General features: G+C 36.5%; 2 protein-coding genes across 10 annotated transcripts in view; both read left to right on the top strand.

The window, feature by feature from the left end:
* Positions 1–25396, top strand: part of AASS (aminoadipate-semialdehyde synthase) — a 512915-nt gene that overhangs the window by 284622 nt on the left and 202897 nt on the right. The window lies entirely within an intron of this gene.
* The window catches only part of CADPS2 (calcium dependent secretion activator 2), a 333579-nt gene that overhangs the window by 180870 nt on the left and 127313 nt on the right, over positions 1–25396 (top strand). For all 8 annotated transcript variants that reach the window (XM_052790487.1, XM_052790486.1, XM_052790483.1 and 5 more), the window contains exon 8: positions 2001–2140. In XM_052790487.1, the coding sequence (XP_052646447.1) occupies positions 2001–2140 (140 nt within the window). The remainder of the gene's footprint in view (positions 1–2000; positions 2141–25396) is intronic.

Raw genomic sequence — 25396 nt, 5'->3', positions numbered from 1 at the left:
AGCTCCAAAATACTACTTTAAAAATTCAGAAAAGGAATTGTCAGTCCTGAAGTTATGAATTAATTAACACTTGTCTGCCTATTCTAAAAACTCAGAAAGTTGACGGGAGAAGGATGTCACTTGAGATGCATGAGCTGTAATAAGCTGTTACAGGACAACAGGAACTGCTGCAGCCTGTAGAAAAGGAATTCGTAACATCACCTACAGTCCGATGTGAATGCCAAGTCATTAAATGCAAGGAATGAGTAATAATTCTGTTTATATGATCTTGCATTTAAAAAGATAAACTAAAAATCATTTTCTGTTTGATGCTTCAGAACTCAAAGGTTGCCATACTCGTAATGGTTTTAAATTTTCTTTAAGGGATGGCTTTTACTCAAAATGAAAATCAGCTTGTTTCTTGGGAAAGAAGGAATAAGCTCTGTTATACATAGTGTTTGCTATGCATTTGCAAAAAAAAAGAAAAAAAAGCAGCCTCCTGATTTTTTAAAATGAGAATATACTTTTTCTTTTCCTATCTCTTTGAAAGGTACTGAGCATACTCAATAGTTCTGACAGGTTATTTCTGCCACTGGTGTTATAAAGGTTGCACACTTGATTAGGGGTGATGCATCATATTCCTCTGCTTCGCGAGAGCTCCTGATATTAACAGGATGCAGGAACATGTTTCTGCAAATACTGAGATGAGAAGCTGATGGTCTTCAGTTTACGTCATCTTTCAGATTATTAGATCTGAATGACACTATTGTAATATTTTTGGCTTAGTACTATCTGTTAGATTTATGCTTGCTTGGAGATTCTTACTCAAATCCGTAATTTAACTTTCCTAATAACATAGAGGAGAATACATTGTGTTTTAAATATGTAACACAAGGCACAAGGACTATGTATAAGAAATTAACTTGATGGTTAATGTTATGATTAATTTTAGTTTTCAAGAAATAAAAGATGTGAAGAACGCTGCTTTTTAGAATGTTGTTACTTTCGAAATGCTGCTTCGTAATAGTGGTAATTTGAACTCACTGAATGTTATGAAAGTCTCCCAAATAGCCTGTTCAGAATATTTTAGAGTCTAAACGGATTCAAAAGTAGTGCTTATAATAAGAATGAAAGGAAGTTATGTTTCAGCAGCATTTAACTGCTAAATGTGTGACTGCGGGTAAGGATTTTATGAAGTAGTCATATTTAATTGTACTGACTATAAGTGGATAAACTTTCTGGATGCTAAATAAATAAATATTTAACAGCTTCTGACTAGTTTTAATCTAAAATTAATGGTTAGCTAGTAAAACTATCAAGAAACTTATATAAATGTTTTAAAAATCAAATATTCAGTGTATTTTTTATTTTTTTATATGTCTACCACTGTAGATTAAACAAAAGGTTTGTGTCATATCACATGTGAACGGGACGTAGTATCTTACATTTATTATACTCTATTTGCAGCAAAGATGCTTTGGAATTAATCTCCAGTTTCTGCAATTTTTACTATAATTGGCTTTTATAAATGCTAATGGTCAAAAAAATTGAGTTGGTAAGAAAGAGCATATTTTGGTTTTCTTCACTCAAGCAATATCAGTGCTGGAGGGGCGATCTGTTGCATAATGCTACAGCAAATTATTTCAATAGGATGTTTCCAGCAGAGCACTGAGTAATGTAAAAGTTTAGGTTCTTGTTTAATTGTACATGACTATTTGCAAGTGTCAACTTTTCCTTTTTGTTTAAAACTGTTAATTCAGAATGAACTAATGGAGGAGGAAATTTTATTTAACTCTTAATATGGAAGTCCTATTTGTAAGAAAATTAATGAGTTCATTTTGGAAATTTGTCTATTACAATAAGATGGAGCCAACTAGTTTATTAGATTTATGAAAGCTTTTTTAGTCATCTTTCAGATTGGAGGAGATGCAACAAGAATCTTAATCACTTAGAAGTTTCCATTAAAGACTAGAAGATATTTTTGTATCAACTCACTAAAGTTTTTATTTTATGACTTGCAGGTAGTGTTGTATCCAACATCCAATAGCCCAAAGTCACCTGATCTGCATAAAATGATAGTCCCCAAAAACAGCCAGGACAGTGACTTGAAAATTAAACTGGCAGTGAGAATGGATAAACCACCTCACATGAAGCACTGTGGGTAAGTGTCCATTTTCTGGATGTTTGTATTTATTATTTTGTCCCATTGTGCCTGTGTTTAAACATATGTAGCTAAAAACATAAAGTTTGTAAAACATTATATAATGTGTACAACAGTTCCTATAGTATGGCATTGTGTTATATCCTCATTTGGTGCATGAAGTTTTGATTAGTCAGGAATAACATTCATTTCAGATGTTCAGTGATGTGTAAAGACAGATGATGAGCTAACTCTGAAATGCAGAACTAAGACTACAGTGTCATTTAGAAACTGGGTTTGAATGTTACAATTTATAGCACTTTGGGGGGAAGAAAGTTGGTATTTAGGAGAAACATATTTTTCCGTTAAAACAGGATTATTTATATACCTGAATGTGATGGTACTTGCAACATAGTCTACCCTTTTTGTTTCTCTGTCCGCGGTACGGTATTTCTCTTGAAAGGAATTTATGTACGAATACCAGTTTAAGGATGTTTTTTCTGTCTAACACTGAAACTATTTGGAATAGATTATTCATGAAGACGGCTCGCCTAGCCAACTGCCATTGCTATTCCTCATCCCAACTGCAAAAACAGGTAGTGTTGCCAACAGTAAGCAAAGCTGTATCTGTAGTTATAAAGCAATTACCAGGGCTCTTTTCCATCCTTTTAACTTCTTCTGAAGTAAGTAGAAGTACATTTCAAAAAAAGAGGGCTATTCAACATGTAAATATAGAATTAATCTAGTGGCCATACTGTTTAGATTTCTTTTTAATCTCCTCCTGTTAATATTCTGCTCGTTGTATATAGACAGCAATTGCCAAAAATTCCTATATTCAATACTTTAAAAAAAGAAACCAAACAAACCTTACTTAAGTTTTGGCAAACCTGTAATTGGTTGGCCTGAAATCTCCCAGCTATCAACCTCAGCCCTCATTTTGGTTTGGGGAAACTTAGACACAAATGATCAGGACTGTAACAATGAGACTTGCTGCCTGGAGACCTGTGGCTGGTGACCAGGAGCTGCAAGGCAAGAGAGGGAAACCAGTCGTGGAGCTAATGGAAGAACTGGAGCTACTGTGCTTGGAGACTGGGACTGAGATGAGAAAACTTAGAAGTAGGGCTGCAAATACATGAATAAGACAAATGGGATAACGTGGTAGGAGAGAGCAGGAAGACCAGGCTGACATGAGTAAGTTGGAGTGGAGAGGACCTAGGGAGGAGAGAAAAGTGCTTGTCTGTACTAAAGTATGATGCTCTCCTGTCAGTCCCCACCCCCTGCCCCATTCATTTGTGCTCACCAAACACCTCTGAAATCATTTGGTAATTGTGGCACATCCTTGTCTAGCTTCAGTCCACTAGCATGGTTTCAGTCTCCTGCTGCTGAAAGGTATTCAGCCAGTTGAAGTAGTGAATGCTGCAGGGGTGGCATGGTGCTGCCTGCGTTCTTCAGTGTTTTGTCAAAAGGCAGCCATGGGGACAGGATGATGTCTAATTTGCATGTGGCCTGGTTCGGTTGCATACTCCACGCTACAGCTACGTCAGGGATGTTGTGCTCCTATGCACCTACCCCAACAGTTGACTGGGAGAAGTCCCCATTTTTGATCAAGTCACTGCTAATGTTGGGGTCATGCTGTCTGCAACCCCAATAAGGGTATAACATGCAACTTACTTTGACCTGGGTCCAGCAACAAGGACAAGGCTCCAGTGCTTCCTCCCATCATACTCCTGGGTTTCCCCAGAGGCTTTCTTGGCTGGGAGCTAGCTGTTCTTCTGGGGTCTTCAGAGGGTCTTCCTAACCCCCCAGTTTTCTTTTCCATACTGGTTTATGTCACTAGTCTTCTTGTCTGAGCATTAAATGGATTGCCCAGTCAAATATTACTTTCAATAATTTAATTCCATAATTATCATTATCCCTTTTATCTGCTGCTGCTGGTTACTTCCTCACATTGATTTTGAATCCTAATCTCCTGGAACACTTGTTTACTTCTTCATTTTACTTCAGGGTCACTGCTGTTACTATTCTCCAGGCAAATGTTGTTCTGCCCACCAAAAATGCTCAAGGTCAGTCATCGTTTCCCTTTCTTTATAGCCATTAGCTATAATGATTATTACCTATACATTTGTCTAGAAAAGCTAGGGCACCGAGGGAGGCCTGTATGGACTCTTCCACCATAAACATATGTGAAATGAAATAAAAGGTTAATAATTCCTCCAATAACCGTTGAAAAGGTTGATGAAATACTGTATGATGGCACTGGAGTTGCAGTGAGAGGAAGGAGGAAGGTGGTTTTTTGGAGGGAAAAAAACACCTCCTGGAATAATTGTAATATGTACAGTCAGGAACCATTAATGTTATGAAAAGCCATCATTCAGGCACTCTCTGCAGCCTTCTCTTGACTTTCTCGGTGAGTATAAGTATTAAGTGGTCATTTGCTATTTTTTTCAAGAGGGATTCCCACCTGCTTCAACACACAGATTAAAGCTGTTCTGGTTCCGAACTGATACTCTGTTATCAGAGAAATCCTCGTTTGTGAAGAGGCTGGAAACACACAGTGGATTATGGACAGTATTACAGGAAGGCAAAGGAATTTTTTGCGGTTAAGGTAGTTGAGGGATGCCTGGAAGAACTGGCTTTTATCCCCATGTGTGCTACAGAGAACGACCTGCCTGTAAGAGACTGAAACATTTCCACCTATAGTAACTGGTCATATGTTATTCGTTTCCTGAGCCCAGTTTGATAAATTGGAATCTGATTTCATGGAGGTGCCCAACACTCACAGCTACTGGCTGAAATCTGTGGAAATGGGGCTGCAAATATACATTGTACTGTTAGAGTTCAAATATCCTAAAAATTAGATATTCATCTTAATATCTGAAGCCTAACATTTTTAGTACTTCAGTTCTCCTGTTATGAAGTGGGAATAATACCACCTCCCAGTGTCACAGACATTTGAAGGTAAATCTTGGGAAGCAACTGGTAGAAAAGGTTCCTGCACACCTCACGAGCTGGGGGAAGTGGGGCATGGTCAATTCTCTAACACACGGCCAAAGGCTTATGCTCTGCCAGGCAGTGTTATTGCGGTGCCAGGCTCTGCAGCTCACTGGTGAACCTGCCTGAGGTAGAAAAGCAAATAACTCAATTCTGTCTGTCAAGCAGTGTTTGCGTAACATGCAATGAAACAGGCCATAGGAGAAAATAAAGTGTTGAAGAGCTGGAAGGCAGCTGCTGCTATCCTGAATAGTGAAAGGGGCTGGGAAGTTTTTGTTTATTTTATTTTAGTTTTGTTTTGTTTGGGGTTTTTTGTTTGGTTTTGGTTTTTTAGTTTGTGGTCAGATATTTAAGCACAGTGTCATAGAGTACACAAAAGAGTGGGGAATAAAAGGATGAAAGAATGTGATCATCCTTGCTGCTGGAATTTCATCATGTTAGCAAGTTGTATTTTACAACCTTAATAGCAGACTTCTAACGTAGTTAGTGTGATTATCTCAGTTAAGTTCTAATTCTTCAGTTTATTTTTCAGAAACACCTCATGCACCTCACACATTATTTGTCTCATAGGAGAAAAAGGCAATCTGTTGGCACTAGATAATGCCTTTCAGCTGAGAATCTCAAAATTTATTCAAAGTTGAATTAAAATTTTACCCCACAGCCAATTGCAGAAAGAGGGGTTTTGTTAGATTAATGCTCTATTATGATTTAAAAAGATAATGTAATAAGAGACCGGTTTTTTCAGATACGGGAGTTACACTCAAATATTTCAGTTTCTGCTGGGTCAGCAAAACCTACAGGCCCAAGCTAATTGTGGCTTTACAGTTTTACTCCTTCAGAAAAGTTTCTTCTATTTAAGACTGACTTTGCTTACTGACACAGGGGACATGCTGAAAGACTTGAAAACCTATCTTGCATTTATGTCTCAAGAATATTCAGTTTTACAAATTACACTGTCTTGTACTGAAACTGAGATTTTAATTCACAAGTAGTATTCTGGACTGCAGCACCTTCAGATCATGTTCCCTCTTTGGGTTTCCACAGCCATGACAAATAATTATATTTCAAATAAAATTATAAACTTGGGATTTTTTTCATTATAAATTGTAACCTTCCTAAGAGCAAGAAATAAAAAACCTTATGACTCAACGCTACTATGAATCTCAATTTCATAGTATCAGTTCATTTGTACCTCTCTGAAAAAGAGGTAGCTTTGCTAACCACATTACTTCTACACTAGTGTTTATGTTGACACATCCATACAGCTAATCTAGTGTTACTCCACTAATGCGGTTTTTAAAAAAACACTTGATCAAAGAAACACTCTGTGATTTTTTTCTATGCATTCTGTTACATGCTTAAAAAATAAGGAATACTCATATATGTCTTACAGTAAACATAATCCTATTATTTATTAGATAATTTTTTTTTTGTTCTTGCATGAAAGGCTCTTGAAGTACGAAACAACCCAAAGGATGTATAACCATCCTTTTCTGTTTGAAGCCTGTCAGTAGATTACAAGGGGAAGCATGCACAGCTAGAAATTCTGAGTAATGACAAGGTAAATGTCACTCATTAATGGGGATTTGTAGAACAGTTCTGATTATCAGCAATTCATTATACTTCAGATTCCTTTCTCATAATTTGTAATGTACTTGTTATCTTCTCATAGAATGTGGTAACCTTTTCCTTGTCTAAAATGCAGAGCACGTGCAAGATATTTTTTTAATCTTCTTTATTAAGGTAGTAAAGCCAACATCCATACAACAGGAGGGGTTTTAATATTTCTATTCTGTTGCAATCTTGAATCTAAAACAAATCATCAGAGGAAATAAGCAAAATTTGACCTAAAAAATTTCTATAGAAAATGCTAAAAGCCTGTTTATTTCTGTTGAGTCAGAATAGCAGCGTTAGGGAGGTACTGTTTACTTCAGAAAGGCTCACTTGGCTCTCCTTAACTCATAATTAAATTAGGGTTGAAAACCCAAGCAGGACAGGTTAATCCACTCAAGATATGTGGGTTACTGTAAATACCTTTTGTAATGTGTGGGGGGTTTTTTAATGTGCCTTTGCCTATCCACATGCATTTAAAGCATGCATTATTTTTAAAAGTAGATTTTGTCTCAGTTAAGTTGTATGTTAGCATAGCCTAGTGGTTACTAAAGGGTATTCTATTGCTTCCAATCTAGAAATAAAAAAGGAATACTGAGATTTTTTCAAATAGCTTGCTTCAAAAGGATTAGTAGTGCTTAATGGTCATACTGAAAAGAGGAAAATAAATAATAATGTAAAATGAAATATTTGCAAATTGAACAGCCTGAACAGGACAGTATTACAAAGCAGTATTATTTGGGTTTGACTTCCGAAGTAAAACATTTCAGCATAGCTCTTGTCCAGAACTTTTTCCAAGATTTGAAAGGCCAAATTCATTCTTACAAGTTCTGTTTTGCTTTCTGCTATGACATGCTGCTTATAGAAATGTTATACCTTTAATTTGTTAAACTTTTGTGTTTGGAATATACGTTCTACCAGCGCTTGAGTATGTACATGCCCAGATTTTCTTCCTGTCTCTCATCTGTAAAGCAATTATTTTCATGACTTTTTCGAACTTGGACTCTCCAAAATTGTAAGGAATCTGTGTGAAATCATTTTTCACTCACAACTTCTTTTGTATTATTACTACTATTTTATGGTTGTATTTTCAGAATATAAAGGTCACCGTGAATTTGCTAACCTTTTAAAGTTTTTTCTCTTGTGCACTTGGAATTGACTGAAATGTTCTTAGAAGAGCATTTATAAACAATAAATACAGCTACTGGTTCCTGTATGTGACTGAAGTATCACATTTCTCCTCCTGCTGCTGTAGTTATAGAGCTAAAGGAAGTCTGTGAGCCGAATGCGCTGGTTAGCAGTCTTCCAACGTGCAGAATTAGAGGATAAGTAATTTTCCCCTCTTATTTTTGCGATACTTGTCACCTATTGATAAAAGAGTTCTTTGGAGAGGAAGGCAAGTATAATTTTCTCTGTTTTATAGATGAGTGAGATGAAGCACAGGAATGAACAGAGATCACCCAAAGTCACAGGCAATTCAGTGACTAAGCTGAAGATAGCACTGGGGTCTGCTGGCTTCTCAGTGAGTAGGGCTGTAGTGTGTGACTGTCACCTGGATAAACCATCGTCATAGCTACTAGTGAGCTCATAAGTCAGAGCTCATAAGAAGAGCCACGGGGACACTGAAGTTAGCCAGAACAATGATGGTGCCAGCTCTTATGTGCTGCTTGTCCATGGTCACCTAGCAAAGAAGGGCAGGAGGAAAAACAGAATTAGCTTTGTAACTTTAAGATGTGTAATCTGAAGGCTGATCTGAAGATGAGATCTGCTCCCATTATTTTTATTTCAGAGAAATGTGCAAGGTCACCACATTGAAATTACAGATAAAGTAAGATGTCAGGAATACAATCACACTTCTCTTAGCAAGCGCTGCGTGCTCCCTGTCACAGATAGGCCTTTGTATTGCACATAGTGAATTTGAAACTGGTTTCAGACCTTTCTCTGAGCCAAAACACATAGATATGTTAGAATAATTCTAAATCATTTGTTCTACCAGCACTAAAAAGATTATATAGAAACAAAATTTTGGCTAAGCTAAAATATCAAGTTTAGTTTCTCTTAGAATTAGTGGGTATACAGCTGCTTCAAAGTGAAGAAAAGTGTTAGAAACCTGTATGTATCCAAAATCTTTGAAAATCCTTACTAATACTTGTTATGATATGGTAATATGTAGCATAGACTTCTTCAATTAGTGGTATTTTCCATGAGAGAAAAACAATAACTTCCTACATTAATTTTCAGCAGTTACTGAAAATACTTTTCTCATTAGTGAAGACAGTAACTTTTTTCTCTTACTAAAGGGAAGGGGCTATCTGAGAGAGTCCTGATGCTCTTTTTCATTTCTTACCAACACAACGTAATTGCCTGAACCAAATGTTAAGTAGATAGTTATCTAACTAGAGCATTTCTTCATCTACATACATAAACTCTTCTGTATCTCTTTATAATATTTGATTTGTCTTTCCAAGCTTGTGCACAGCACATCTAGTTGTAACCATCAAGTCAGTATATTAGCACCATCTAGCTTTCTGTTTGTTGCTATTGCACTTTTTGTTCCAGCTGAAAAAAGGGTAGCAGAGCACTGACTTCAGCTGCTGCTTCAAAGAGCGAGGTTCTCACTGTCCTTTGGTAGAAGGCTTATTTTTCAGTTTGTGAATGTCAAGACTGGGAAGTGTAAGGAAAGTCAGATGGAGGAAACTGTTGAGTTTGTTTGAATTTTGCAAACTTTACATAACATCAGATAGTTTGGAATCCTTTTCTGATCATTTAGTCATATGGCCTCACTACAGCAGCCTAAAAATTTATGTATTTAGGCTACGTCAGAGTTCTCTGAGTTTTCTCAAAGCCACTAGGTAGGGAGGAATACCTTAACAGGTTGGTTTATCAATGGTAAGACATTGGCTGTGGGGAAAAAAAAGGAAAGGTACTCTGGAGTTGGTAAGGTAAACTTTTCTCTATATATACTGCATTCAGAAGAAGTATAGATTATCTACTAAATTAAAATAAATGCCTAATCACTAGACCACAAAGCTTTGGAAAGATGAATTACCAGAACAAGAGGTGGGCTTCAGTCATGTCATCTTTTTTCTTCTGCCTAATTCACAGTTTCTTAAATCTAAATTTGGGTCAGAGATAAACTATGCATAGCTGCCTAAGTGATTTTTAAAAGCTAAGTCTCCTTCTATTTTAAATGAAACTTGTGCTACTTTGATAGATAGTAAGACAATTTCGCTACAGGTAACCATGCAGTTAGGAGAAATATCTTCACTTCTACTGCTCTTTCTTGTTTTTCTGACTAGTTATAAATATTGATCTTTATAGATAAAATAGTGTCTATGTTTATACTCTTATGAAGATGCATGAAATTAAATAGATATTTTATGAAATGTCACTTGAGTTAATTCCTGTGAGGATTTTTTTTTGCACTGGTGGTAGTTTAGGGTTTGTGATGTCCTCTAACATATATATAGCTTGTTCTGTTTGGCAGCAGACATGCTTGATTTGTGTTTTTAACATCTGAAGTTTTGTTCAAAGCATTTTCTTATCCTATCATAAGAACAGTAAAGTTGTAAGAAATATGGGTGGAATATATCAGTGTTCTTTATCATTTCTGTTACAATTACTCCTAATTAGTCTCGAATACATTTATGAGGTAAATCTTTCTACAAATACCTGACAGAGATTGCCCACTGCCATTTGCAACATCAGGCCTTCCAGTATTTTGAGATGACCTGTAATCCATATGCAAATGGGACGCCAGTAAACTACCTTTGTGCCATTGATGAAAAGATAATCCTCTGCTACTCATTCCTTACGTGTGGGTAAAGGGTGCCTGCCATGAAGGAAAGCCTTGGTCTTCACCTGAGTCTTGATTCACTAACCATATAACCAAAACCGCTCCTATTTCCTGAAATTGTCTCAGTTGTTAACTTGTGAAATCTTGTTACAACATGTTGAAGCACTGTGGGATGAAGCAGTCTGCTGCAAGAGGATTCCACCACAGGTATCAAGTGTGTATGCAGGTCAGCTGGATCGAAGTAAAACTTAGTCACTCCATCTAGCTATGATTTTATAGCGTGCACAGCTTTTCTTGTCTTTTCTGTTACTGGCAAATGTTTGCTGAGTGCAAAATAAGTCAAAATTAGTGCCCAAGTTGTCCTAAGAACCTCATTCTCATCTACCCATGTAGATGAACTCTTTCAAAGTGTTCCTTATAAGCTAATGGGGATGTCAGTAATATGGAAGGTGAACAAAAGCAGGCATATCTAAAGGGAATTCTCTAGTAAAGAAACTTTATTTATGAAGCAAAATTGAGTTAGAGGTTTCTTTTTAATCTAACAAAGTATTATTTTAGATATGACCATCTGAGGAGGTCACGGGACTTGCGGATGGGGGTGGGGGGGAGAGATTATACTTTGCTAGCTCTCCACCGTGACCAAAAACTGACAATGTGATGCCAGCGCCGGCACTGCAGAACTGTTGGGGTTGCCAACATGGTCACAACACTTCTGATTTAGAGTGGGCTCATGCTCAGACTCAAAGCATGTGACCTCATATTTGCTTGCCTTATACAGAGGACCTTTGAGACACTGGGCAAAAGATTTCATTGTAGTCTCTGACAGGAAGGCATAAAGAAGCATCAGAGTTTCAGTATAAGTTTCATTGGCTTTGAAGACAGAAGTAAACTGCAAAGCTTCATTTTCCAATCCATATTCAACCTAGACCTAGCATGACAATCCAAAATCTTAGGACTGTTCAAGACAAGCGCAGTAGCTGTAGGTAGTTCTGCAGTGCTGAAGCAAACTGTATTAATGCCAGTGCTTTACCCACCACTTGCAGAAGTTGTGTAGCTGATGAAATAGGCTTTGGTTGAATTTCAAACACAGTTGACTGTTGAAGAAAAAAGGGGTTTCAGTAAAAAATGTGAGCAGCAACAGGAGTATACAGTGCAGCAAATATCACTGGTATGCAGGAATGTCTGCTCTTCTCTTTACATCAAGGTATGCCAAAATGTCATCTGACATCCAGCACCGCATATTTATATGTGTAGAGTGTATTTTCTCTGCTCAGTGAATGATCCTGCAGAACAATATGTCAGGAACTGCTATGAAAAGTATCCTGGCTGCAAACTTCAGAATACTTCATGAAATGTAGTCATTGCTGAATACCTTGAACTGGAAAGGACTGGCATTGCTGATCTGTAACTTAAATACTCTTCCTGCTGCATGAAGTTAACATGATTCTTTTGAACCATAAGAGCTTTTTACTAAAACTTACGAAGAGGAGATTATCTTTCTTTTCAACAGTAACTCTCAGACAGTTGCTGACTCCAAAGATCCAAGACCCTGAAGACAAGCCTGTGAGCATCCCTTTCTGCAAGACAAGACTCATAAATCCCAGCACAGAGTAAACCCAAGTGTTTCAAGAACTTCTGACACATGGAATGAGATTACTGAGAAACTAACACAAAATTTGAAAACTAAAACAGTGACTTTACAGTTCAGCAGAAATATTGGTCAAATTTTGGCCCATAATTAATTAACATTTTTAAATTTGGGTCCAATAGCAATGGTGTATATTTTTTGTTTAGTCAGAGGGTCAAAAGTGTCATTGATGTGGCTATAATTATCTTCTATTTCTTGCTAAATTCTGACAAACCTGTCCTCATTTTTACATTCATAAGGCAACATGCGCTTGTATATACTGAGGTAAAAATTTCCTTTGTATGTTATAAGCAGCATGATAGAATGGCTTGATTTTTAATTCACTTTTAGTGATGTATGGATGCCTTACTATTATTATTCCAAGGTGTCTCATAGCAGTATTTTCTGTTATGCTAATCGAAATTGTGCTAAACTCTAGTATTTCATTGTGCTAAATGAATGCTAGCATTTTGCCATGGAGAAAATTGCTAATGTGTTAACTATCTTCATTTAAATAATTTTAATACTATACACTTTTGCAAAATCAATTGACTGTAATCACTTTTTAAAAATGAAAATTGAACTTCATAAAAGATTACACATTAAAATTACATTAATGATTGATTAGATAATGATGATGGGTTAATGCAAAATTACTATGGAAGGAAGAAGCAAAAGTGTTTATCCTGCTGCTAGATCCTTAGAGAACAGATTATAGCTATGAGCCTGATTTTCAGTGCTTCCCACAGTAATTGCTTCTGAGGAGGCATGGGGAATCTTGAAGACCTTAATGATACGCCACTGCCACTTTAATTGCTAAGAGAAGCCAAGAGAATCCTAATTGCCAAGAGAAGCATTACTAATTAAGGTGTCATTCTTCATTCGTTCCATAGTAATTAATCTGAAATATTTGTAAAAGCTGAGATACAAATTTAGATCCAAACTCACTTAGCTTAACCACAACAGGCTTTATGTGAAAAAGATCTATGGGTTAAGCAAGATTAATAGTCAGAAAACTTAAAATACAATTTTTTTCTTAAAAAAAATCTTGCTTTGTTTTTACTCATAAGTTTTTAAAACATGAAGTAAAAGAATGGAGAACAGATTTAAGAATCTGTTCTCATGAATATGTAATTTATATCTAAATCGTGATTCTACTCACATTAAAAAAAATCATTAAAACTGTTTTTTATATTTCACTGAAAAGCTACATGCTTCTGAAAATGTTAAGATGGGTTTTCTTCAGGTCTGTGGTGAGCAAAATGATGCAAGTTCAGTTGTGTATGTATTGTCTTTAGATCATAACTTTAACAACACATGTTCAATATCATCCTGCCTTCACTAGGATTGAGTATGCATAATTGATTAGGTATGGAGGATCCCTATATCAGTACTGCATGTGTGTCACATCATACTTTGCTTCATCTTTGCTAAAATCCTCATTGAGCTTCACAATCAGTTGGAGTGAGCTGGTCCTGTTGGCATTGGTCTGTTTCCTGCGTGCTGATTTTTGTACCTTGTTCTCTCCTCAGCATTATTTAATGCAGTTATGCCACAGTCTCACTGGGTCCTAAACTCTTTTTCTTTTGGCATGGATTATCTCTTATGGTTTACCTTAATGCTGCCTTACACTCAGATGTAAATGCCAACTTTTTCCTTCTTACCATGTGAGATCTCAGAACCTATGACCGAGCATCTCAGTGACCCGTAGAATAGCTAGGTAGACTTTTCTAGTCTATACTATCAAATTTCTATCTGCAATTCTCAACTTTAAATCTCTCCCCATCTAAACTTCCTGGTCTTCGTGTGCATGTCTGAAGGGAAAAAAAGAAGTGAAAAAGCCTTGGCAGCAATTTTCAGTTTATCACTTTAGAGAAGAGGTCACTTTCAGACCATGAAGATGGTGGTGAGCTGTGCTGCAGCACCACTGAAGACTTGTCATCATAGTTTATGTGACTGACTCCTAATTCATGGCTACTCTACTTGAGCAAATTTGAATGCAGCATCACTGCATGAGAGACACTGGTTGACTGAGTACCTTCTAGCCACAGCCACGTGTTGCAGCAGTGGGATGAGATTAAGCCCTATGCCCAGATGGCAGATTGCATGTGATGATCCTACCATGGAGAGAGAAGACTTAAAGGATGAATGGTACAATGAGTAGTAACCTTGCTAACTGAGGCACCTATGAAGGATTTTTAGCCACTGATGGCTACCAAAATTATGCTGCTCAGTACAAAAAGATGGAAATCTGGAAGACCTGAACTGTGCTTGGCATGTGCCTCTTTCTTGACTACAAAGGGAACCAAGTGTGAAGTGTGCCCAAACAGGTCTGTAAAGCGACTCAGTGGTTGCTGAGGACATGACAATCACCTTATATGTGTTTCTGGGGATTTAGTTCACTCTCTGTCTGGTCTTGTCCTAGACTGACTGCCCTTTAGTGGCTGGAATATGTGAGATGCACTAGCTGAGTACCACATCTGATTTCATTTCATGCAAGAGGAGTCTAGTTCACATGCTCTGAATTAATTCTGCATTGTGAACCAAGTACTGCAACTGGGGGCGATGGAGAGATTCTCTTCAAAAGCACACACCTTATTCAGACTAAGTTACCAAAGTAGATGCATCCTTTTTTGTTTAGGTACTTCATTTAAGTACCTAAAAGTAGCTGGGCAAAACTGGACAACAGCTTCTATTGATGCTCATGTCAGGGGTTCAAGCAAGAGTTCAATCCTGAAAATACATGAAATACATGCTCCTGTGAAACCTTACATTTGTGCTTGTAAATGCTTGCTTTATTGGATTATTTAAAAATATAAAGAATAAAATCTGAACAGTCTTGCCTGTTACTGGAAATGCTCAGATCACAACTTCAGAAGGCTGTTAATGTGTAAAAAGGAATTTTTCTGTATTTTCATTAAAAATAACAAAGCTGGTGGTAACTTGGAAGGCCAAATGATGAACTAAAATTTAACTGAAAATAGACCATAGGTTCATTAAATTGTGGGTGAGGAATTGAGAAAATCTAAAGTTTAGCGTGATTTTTAACTGGCTTTTGTTCTAAACCACTAAGTAATAACTTTGGTTTAAGTTTAATTTACTTATAAGTGTTTTTCATATTCAAGATAAGAAGAATGGATGGGTTGACCATTCAGTGCTATGTGGATTGAAGGTAGCATTAAAAAAATGTTATGTTGTAGACAAATATGTCTTATTAGGTCCTCACATGGAAGATCATGATCTGAGCAGTTTAGTCGTTACGTGTACCTGAAGTGAAATATAGGCAGGTCATTTTTTTTCCTATGCATCATTTGTCTTACTAAAATGAGAACATAGAGTAGGCTGCTTATTTTTACTACAATAAATGATGAAGAGTTTAAATTTTATCACATCAGAGGTGTTCTAAAATCTGCAGTAATAAGTTCAGAGCAGTAGGAATTTCCTAGTAAGTCTACACTCTAATTGAGGAGACTCTGGTCTGACTTGAATGTTCAGCTTGGCTTCTTTAGCTTAAATTTCTTCATGCTATTGTTACACAGTTCCCATAGCTTTAGAAAAGTACCATTCAGAACAACGTCTGACTTTTAGTTTTGCTTAAAACTTGAGAAAAAAATTATTACTCTGTAAATACATCCAAAATATTGCTGACGGTATCTTTAGAATTAAATCACATGCAAGTATCCCTGCTTCATGACCTATTCCAAAATTATATATAGTAGAACATATATATTTATTTTGTATTATTTTTTTTTATTATTATAATTTTTAACTTTTTTGCCATCTGAGTTCCTTTCAAAAGTTGTCTGGAAACTTCCCTTACGTGCATGAGTCTGTAGTAATGAAGATGTAACTGGTTGTGATATTCGTAACATTATTACTGTACATAGTCACCTAAGCAATATTCTCATTTTCCCAGACTGTGGCACCAAACATCACTGAAATAATTGTTTTAGATTTTGTTTATATTGCTTTTTTCTACTACAAATCAGCACAGTACACATATCATGCAGGTGAAAGATGCAGTTTATTTGTTAGCCTTTCTTGTCAGGTGATCTGACTTGTTTCTTGGTACCATACACTAATCTGCAACACAGAATTTAAGAGAGTTATTTCCACCTGACATACATTGACACTGCATATGGCCCGGCATGGCCTGGCATTATTTCTATACAGAGAGTGCCAGTACTATTAGCTGCGAGGATGGGGGCATGCCACCTGCCTGTTGTGTCCTTCTGTCACTTGTGCTGTCCATATGTTATTGTAGGAAGGTAAAATTCACCGTATTTTTGTCTTTTGCAATATAAACCCTTACAAAATGAAAGGCACTTATAACAGCAAAATTGGTTTTAAATGCTAATTGCACGTAACCAATCTAATCCTCTGTATGTGCTGGAACACTGGCTCAGTTCCATACTGTAGGGTCAGTTGAGCTACACTGTGTCTGAGGGTGGATTCCAATTCATAATACACTATTCTGTATGGGCAAAAATTATTTTAACGCCATACTGGATGTAAAGGCAGAGGTAACTTTTTGTAAATTCAATATAGTGGGGTTTTTTTTCTCCACAGTAGTATAATTTCAATGATTACAGTATTGCATGTAATTTTGACATAGTAACAGAGTCCCCATGGCCCTGCACTACTGTTGTTTTTTCCAAATAGTATATTTGTCACAGCCAGCTCCCCTTAAATAGTCCACATCCTGTTAAATGTCAACACAAATGTGTTAGCCGTTCCATACTGTACCATTTTGTCAGAGTCCTCGAGTACATCTCTCAACCCTGAATAAGCAATGTGACAGCATCGCCTCGGTAGGCTGGTGGTTTCTGCGATGTCAGTGGTGTAGCAGTGCTTTCATACAGAGTTCTGCACGATTAGCTCATTCTATCTTTTTATTTAAATAAAAACTGTAATGAAGAATTCACCCTGCACTAAAATAATCTTTTTAGTGTCCTTACTGTCACAAACTTGTTTTAATTTAATCCCATCCTAAATTAACTTTGTGTCTGTTCAACGATGTAGTACTGCTTTGTCTTTTTGTCTTTTTAAGTGGGCTGCACCATGCCATTGACCAAGTAGAAGACAGTAGGTAACTTAGCTCAGTGTGTAGTAGTGCTGGTGTGGAGAAGTCTACCTAAAGATGTTCTCCACTCACAGCTGGACTTCTGATGGCCAGTCTCTTTTCTAAAACTGTTTACGGCTCTCTAGGCCTTTTTCATCTGGCTGTCAGTCTTAGCTTTGAAGGGCAAGCTGAAATCTGAAGCAAAGGACTGAACATGTAGGCTACAGAATGATTCCTTTTAGGTTAAGGGCTGTAGGCTGGGAACCAATACCATGTTACATGGACATGAGATGTCTTTTTAAGGATCTTTCAGTCAAACCATTTAGAAACACATTCTGAGTAATGAATGCATTCAAACAAAATTGGAGTTGTTATGCAAGCAACACAACCGGGGCTGATATTAAATACAACAAATATTGCTAGTAGCTGAGAAAGTGTGCTAGACTAAGATCTCCAAAAATGTTACAGTTGCTTTTCTTTCATTCGCTACTTATGCCAAAAAAAATTGCATCAGAGGAGAGGAACCAACAATTTGTGTAAATGCAGCTTTACCATTATTTTTTATATTGAGAAGCAGTGGATCCATTTTCAAACAAAAGATAACTCTGATCCCTAGATTACTATGGTATGATTAAGATTAATAAAGTAATTATATGTCATGTAAAATTTTATTTCCATTATAGAATGTGTGTTCAATTTAATCACAAATGCTACATTCATTTTTAATTGAGCTGTATGTATTCTACTTAATGGAAGGCTTGGGTTTTTTCCTTGCACACTCAATAAATTTTAATTGAACACCTGATTCCTGCCACTAATACATTAACATCTGGACACTATCTATCTTTTATGCATATAGATACACTGATTAAAACTCGGCAGAAAAGCAGATAATAGGAAAACAAAAAGACAACATTATGGAACACTTTCAGCCATAATTTTTTATCATATATTGAGAAGCATTTAATTATCTTATTTTATTTAATTAGCCCCACTACTTAGGTCAATTGTTTTTTATTGATATGGCATGTTAACAACTTCACTAAGTGGCACAAAATAGCATGTGACTATACTAAATGTCTTGTCTTGTCCAAAATAATTTCTTATTGGTTTTTGCTTTCCTGAGACTTTTTATTTATTTCACAGTCTCTTCAATAATATATAAAATATTTTGGCAGGGAGTGGCTTGATTTAAAATTTAGCATTTCACTTTTCATTTTTATTTCTGAGTTAAAGACAAAAAAGATACTAAAGAAAAAGTGTTTACTTTCTATCATTATGTTTTAGAATCAGAAAGTATCACTCTACCTTTAGTAGCTTTTAGAAATTCTAGTCCTTCAGAAAAAAAGTGTACTTTTAAGCATTCTTTATCATTAAGACTTTAAGCATAATTTGTCAGCATTTACAAATTTAGTCTAGAAGAAAAACAGCAGCATTGTGTCACTTCAGCTATTGTACTTTAGTGGTTTTGGTATCTGTTCCGTACTGCTCTGTTTTAAACCAATGATTTAACAAATCTGACAACACTAACAGAGTATAGATGAGCTCAAATTATATAAATGTTTTAGTGCATAATACTAATTTCCAGTTAGATAGTAACAGAGCTTATTAGAACAGAGACTTTATGGAAATGTAATTAATCAAGAAGATTTTTTTTCTGCGTGAGATAATTTCTTTGAATAATTGATTATACATTCTTAATTTTAGTTTCTTTTATTCCAAACCATTTTGACATTTTTCTATAAAGACGTAACATATTTTTGACTCAATAATTCCTCAAGATGTATTTGGTATCTCTATACCAGGAAAAAAAGGTTACAGTTTCACCAATTGGCACTTTTGGAGTTTACCAAATACTGATACATTTGCAAATGATTTCTATGCTTTTTGGTTTGGGATAATCTTTATAATATATGTGTTCAACTGTGTTGGTACTTCAACAGATGAAGTAACTCGTCATTATGCAATGAACGTTCTTCCCCTAATTTGAGAATAAATGTATTATTAATATGTATGACTGTGCTCCCATATATACATGATTTGTGGAATAATAAGACATTCTACTTATTTAAAATATTCATTTTATATTTGAAATAGTTTTAAGTTTAACAGTCCTTGCCCTGAAGTTTAATTTAACCAGTTTTGTGGTTACATAGTGGCATTTTCTTTCCTCTTCAAGTCAGTCACAAACAAGTAGCAGGAATCAATTTAAACTACATTTTCTTAGTGTGGGCCACTGCATTATACATATCCTGACATCCACAGGAGGGCAGCATGGTTAAATTAAGGGAGAAGATGGGAATATGTTTATAATGCAGCTAAATGAATCTCACTTTTGATTGTTTATATTGTGTTATGAAACCTTTTATAATTGAGAATAGTGCATATTTTCCTAGCCAATACAGATAAAGCAATTGCATGTTAATTTTAGAAGGGTCCAAGTGTAGCTTCTTAGCAGCTATAAATGTGAAGTTTTTCTCTGTATGTATACAGTCTATTTTAAAAGCAGGTTTTAAGATATTTAACATGGGAGTTATTAAAGCCTGGTTGGAAATTTAGCTCTGAAAATTCCAGTAAAATCTGTTACAGTATTTTGGTAAATCAAATATTTGGAGAGCGGAGGTAGCTATTCCAGTAGGTTTATGGGACACTGGAACTACTCTGCTCTCTAACTCTTGACTGAGTTATAGCAGGATATATATGTGTGTCTAAATACATGTATACACACACATACACATGAAGTTCTGTTTGGGGAAAGAGGTTGAAAAATCTCAATCTCAGATTTGAACAGTAATCAATGAGGGATACTAAAAAGAGTAATTATAATTTTTGTTCCATTTAAATTGATTACCAAAACACTCATAGAAGGAATTTTACCCTTTGTGTTATATACAAACAAATGCTATTTTTTAAAAAGTATTTCTAAAACTTCAAGTGAGGAGAAACCACTCAAACCAAACCTTACATCCAGTTCATCAGTGTTACAGCTTATATTTTCTCTTAGATTTTATGGAATTTTTTTTAATTATTTTTATGTAACAGCAGTTTTACAGTTGACTATCACTTTAGTATTGCTATTCTGGGGAGACAGTTGCTTCTCAGAGCAATCCTGTGCAGCAGGAATGGGCTGACCCCAGTAGATGGCTCTGATGCTCCCTCACAGGTGGTCAATTCTGTATGCCTGAAGTCCTACTTCTACAGCTCCAAACATGAATCAGCTCCAGTTTAATAACTGCTGCAGACACAGTGTATTTGAATGTTCTTATTTTCTATGTATTTGTTACAGTAAAGAACTTCTGACAAAGAGCAAATCCATGCTGTTGTTATATGCTTATATCTTTCTTGTATATCAGGTTTTTGTTTTTGTCTAACCACCACCCAAAACAATACCATTTTCAAGACACATTTCTTTAGGAATTTTTTTTCCTAATTATGTTAATCCATTTTTAAAATCCTGAATTCTGTGAAGGGATACTGAGGCTTTAGATTGTTTGCTTCCGTGTGGCATTTCCAAGGGTAAACATCCAACCATGTTAACAGTTCTAATGCAAATTATTGTACACTGGAAGCTGTCTCTTCCAGTGCCACAAGACAATCACTGAATAATACTAGTACGTGGCGGTTTCAGAGCGAACCAGAAGAGCTGCTTCTAGGCACAGTTGTGATGTGGAACATCTGGCTGAGATGTGTAACTGTGCTACTAGGTGTAGATATTGAAAGTTTAAAAGGGTTGAGAAAGCCATTGTGGAAATTCATTGAAACAAAAACCCATTAACAAGTAGTAAATACAGAGACACCACTTCTAGATAAAGAAACTCCTAGACCCAGTAATAGCATGAGTATAGGAGAAAATTCTGGGGATGTATAACCACATGCTTCCATCCAGTTGCTACTTCCCTCTGCATCCCATTGGGAGTAAGGTACAGGCCTGAATGTGCTTTTGGATGGCCACTTCTACGTTCTTTCATAGAGGAAGTTTCTTCAAAAGAGCCGAAGTGAGACAGAGTGAGAAGTCTTTTTGTTTGTTTGGCATCTTTAAAATTCTACATGTATTCTGTGTAGGAAAGTTTCTTAAAATGGATATTTTAAGAGAACTGATTGGCTGGGTCATAGTATGAAAGCTTTCTTCCCTGTTCTTACTCCTGTACTGTCATCAAAAGGCGGCCAGGAGTATAAAAGTACTTTTTTGCCTCTAACTTTTGATGAAAAGATTACCTACAGTTATCGTTCTGCACTGGTAGGTTTTCCAAAGCAGAACATCTCAGAATGTTAGATTAGCCTTATTGTCTTGGACCAAATGTTCATCTAACCCAGTATCCTGTCTCCCACTGTGGCCAGCAGCAGATGACAGGGAAAGTTTATAAGAGTAGTCTCAGTACTCTTTCAGACTCCACCATCTGCAGAGCAAGGACTTTCTGAGCCAGGTAGGGTTCTTTGTGTATACTCCCACGCAATACAACTGAATTTCTGTTTCACAAACCTGTCCAGGAATGCCTAAAATGCAGAATGAAATGTAACTAATTTGAGTTTATGGAAACAAGCCATAACAGTTGCATTGCTGTGTGAGAATGGAAATTAATGTCTGGCACTGTTCCTCCATTCCTTAGAGGTGCTAGAGATGCACCGGAGATATTCTGCACTGCTGATACAGGCAGCATCATGTGTTTTTCTGCTGTTTTATGTTGGATGGAAAGAGAAGTACTCATTGGTTCCAATGTTTACATGAAGTCTGGTAGATTAAAAGGGAGTTTTCCAATGTATGAGAGCATGAAGTGTCAAAATTTTAATCCAGAAGAAAATCACATAGTTCCCAATAAAAAGTTTTTATTTCTGCAACATGGGAAGAGACTGCTATTTCAAAGATTGTATATGAATTGCAAGAAGGCAACTGCGTTTTCCCCACTGTTGTTTAAATTGCACTCTTAGCACTTTTCCACTGGACTGCTGTGTAGCAGCACAACTAAAAAGAATTTTTTTCTACCAGGTGTGCTAAGCATTTTGAAATCTTTGCAGTCAACGTAGTCTCTGTTCTTTATCAGCTAAGTTCAGTCATTGCATCCACAGAAGCTTTACCTCATAGCACTGACTGAAAAGAGCAAACTAATATGTATTATTCTGAATTGTGCTTTAGAATGAGTGCTTTTGTCAGACTGCAAACAACAAACATTTTCTGTGAATGTCACATTAGCTACTTTTCATGATGCCTAGGTACAGAAAGCCTCCTTCATTTCATCTATTTTCAGGCAACTAACTGCAATGCCTGAATTTGGGGTCTTGGCACTGTAGGGATCTGATATAGCCAATGGAGACAGAAGGGCGCTTCCAAAGGGTAATTTGCAAAGCTCTGAAAATGAAATATGCCCTGAGTAGTTTACACTGGATCCATACAAAGTACGAGGGAAACATGGTCACTGAAAGTTGCACAGTGGAGTTGCAAAGTCTGCAAATATTTAATTTGCTGCTTCCCTTTGGAACGTTTTCTTTTATATTTTTTTAATTCATGAACGATTTGCATGTTTTGACACATGGAGTGAAAAGGCTGAACAGCTTTACAGGCTTCTGAAATGCGTTTTCCAATGTCTGGAAGACAAGGGCTGCTGCGCGGCTTTCCTGAATGTTTCTTCTGCTGCGCTAGAACCTCAGGTTCTGAACAGTTCTCGCTTTTCTCCGCTTTGGTTTCTCTCCTACAGAAGCTAATATAATAATGCTAACCTCCCTTACTGGATGTGTTGTGAGGAGTAATTACATCGAAGTTTATAAAGCACTACTCAAGTGTCAAGCAATGTTCCTATTAAGAAGATAATGATAGGTAAGTTAGGACTTGTTAAACTGATTTGTTTCAAAACTTTGGTGATGCTTTAAAACATTGTTTTTAATTTAATTATTTTAGGGATTTTTTTAAAAAATCCAGCTGTCAAGAATTTTAAAAAACAGTTTCAAAACATCATAACATTCTGAATAAGTATCTTCTGTGTGCACAAATTGAAGGAAAGTGCTAGACTAATTCATTATCATAATTTCTGTGCTTTGTTTCAAATCACAAATAGGGACACCAGGTGTAACATATTTTGTCACACCTTTGCTAGATCAGATGTACCTCTTTATACTGATTCATAAGGAGTTTAAACTACCCACTAGTGATAATGACAACAAATGTTATGAAATACTTAGAATTTACAATCTTTAGGTGGAAATCTATGCATCTTGTTCTGCTTGTATGTTTTATTACCAAAAAAATACAAAATTAGCTCTGTTGAGGTCTGTATTCTTTACAAAATTAAAGTTACATAAATTCAAAAGTAGCTTTCTAGGCAAAGAAATACATAACCAGCCAGAGATAACCAAAGCCAAGTATCATTCCTAAAAGAGTTCACTGCTCTTACTAGGCTCTGCCACTCTTCCCAAAAGTGGGCTATTTTCAACACTTGGACTCCAGAATTGGAGTTGCTTCAGTTGGCGGCTTAGTTCATTGATTTGTTTTATACCAGTGTGACACTGAGCAGGGTGTTTTGACTGATTCCATCAGTGGCAGTGTATGACCGAGAAACAAAAGTAGGTTTTTCAATATTAACAGGTCCTCGGCCATTTAGGCTTTCTAGATCACAAATAATATCGCTGCCTGGCTGGAAGAAGGGTCAGCAGTTTTTCGATCTAATTGCAGTGTCATGTACTTCCAGTGACATGGAGAGATGTCTAGGCTGCATGCCCGGATGCTTCTGGGTGCTCAGGATGTTTCTGAGTTGATTTAAGGTCTGGCAATGTAAAGAACTGTTTCCACAGCCAAACTGGATGCTCAAGGCAGAGCAGTGCAATTGAAACTTTTTCTACTACATCAACATTAGCATTTAAATTCAGATTTTCACTTTTAAAACTAATCTCTTAGTTGTTCCTGCTTACTATGCTTTATTTCACATCACGGAACAGTTTGTGTTCACGGACTGTTATCCTTTTAGATGAAATTAAACCAAGAGATGAGCTCAAGGAGTGCACCCATATATGCTGCAACCACTCGTAGCTATTTGGTCCATGGGTTCAGACTAGAGCTAGTCCAAAGTAACCGGCATCAAAAAGCGCAGAGAATGGATGTCTGCTCCTCAGCACCAGCTGTTCTGCAGTTGTGCTGCATTACCTGTTTACATTACAATTAGATTACATTAGAATCGGAACACTTTGTGCATTTATGTTGCATCTGAAGGATTTCATTCTTTTGTTGCCTGGAATTCTCTCAAGGCTAAAGGATGTTCTTCTGTCTTGACAAACACTCCCACTTCATGTACCAAATAGGTTTCATGATATGACATAAATTGGATTAATAATTCTGAAGTTGCCATTGCAGTTACTTCACAGGTTCCATAAGTACTGCCATGCATATTCACAATTGTTGAAGCACTCTGGAGTGCAGTAAGACATCACTGTTAAAGAATCTAGGGATATCTGATCTTCCAGCATACAAATAACCATTTATACTGTAAGTTGTTTGTGGGGGGGGGAACCCACACGTTTTCCTGTTCGTATTATGAGTATCTTGCTCATTGGTATAAATGGAACTGTTTTCTGTGGCTGTGGTGTTTGTATTACTTGACATTCTTCAACATTTCTTCATCCTTAGCAGGCATAATTACAGTAGAAGTTTAGGCTGATTTTTTTCATTCCATCTGTTGAAGGCTTATTTAGTTCTGTTTCTCAAGAGCACAGAGAGTACTAAAATGAATCTGAGAATGTTTACAGCTAGGTTTCTTATGACCCAGGTCATATTGTTGTCTTGAATCAGTTTTCTCTCTCATCCTCAACTGAAGACAAAAAAATGGCTTAATCTTACGGGGTTAAATAAAAGAAGGAATGCAGTGCAAGGAAGATTCCTTTTATGCAAGCGGGCAGGGATGACTGAAAGTGCCTGTGGGCATTTGGTCCCCATTGGCTCTCACAGCAAATGCAATGATGCCCACAGATAGCCTGTATTGTTGTCAGTTAAATGGGATCATGAGTGTCTGAAAGGTGTTTGAGAATGAACTGAAAATCATTTTCACAAGTGGATGATTACTTCTGCCACATGTTAACCGAACTCTATCAGAGTGGCCCAGATTTTTGAGACTGCATTAATTGCTCTTTCAACCTTGACTGAGGTTTCTCTTTAAGAAAGGCCTTTGCTGGACTAAACTGCTACACGTATTGATTTTTCTTTCTGTATTT

Source organism: Harpia harpyja, chromosome 6 (assembly GCF_026419915.1).
Source record: "Harpia harpyja isolate bHarHar1 chromosome 6, bHarHar1 primary haplotype, whole genome shotgun sequence".
Classification (NCBI taxonomy): Eukaryota; Metazoa; Chordata; class Aves; order Accipitriformes; family Accipitridae; genus Harpia; species Harpia harpyja.
Note: the sequence above shows the minus strand (reverse complement) of the source record. Positions and strands in the feature narration are given on the sequence as shown.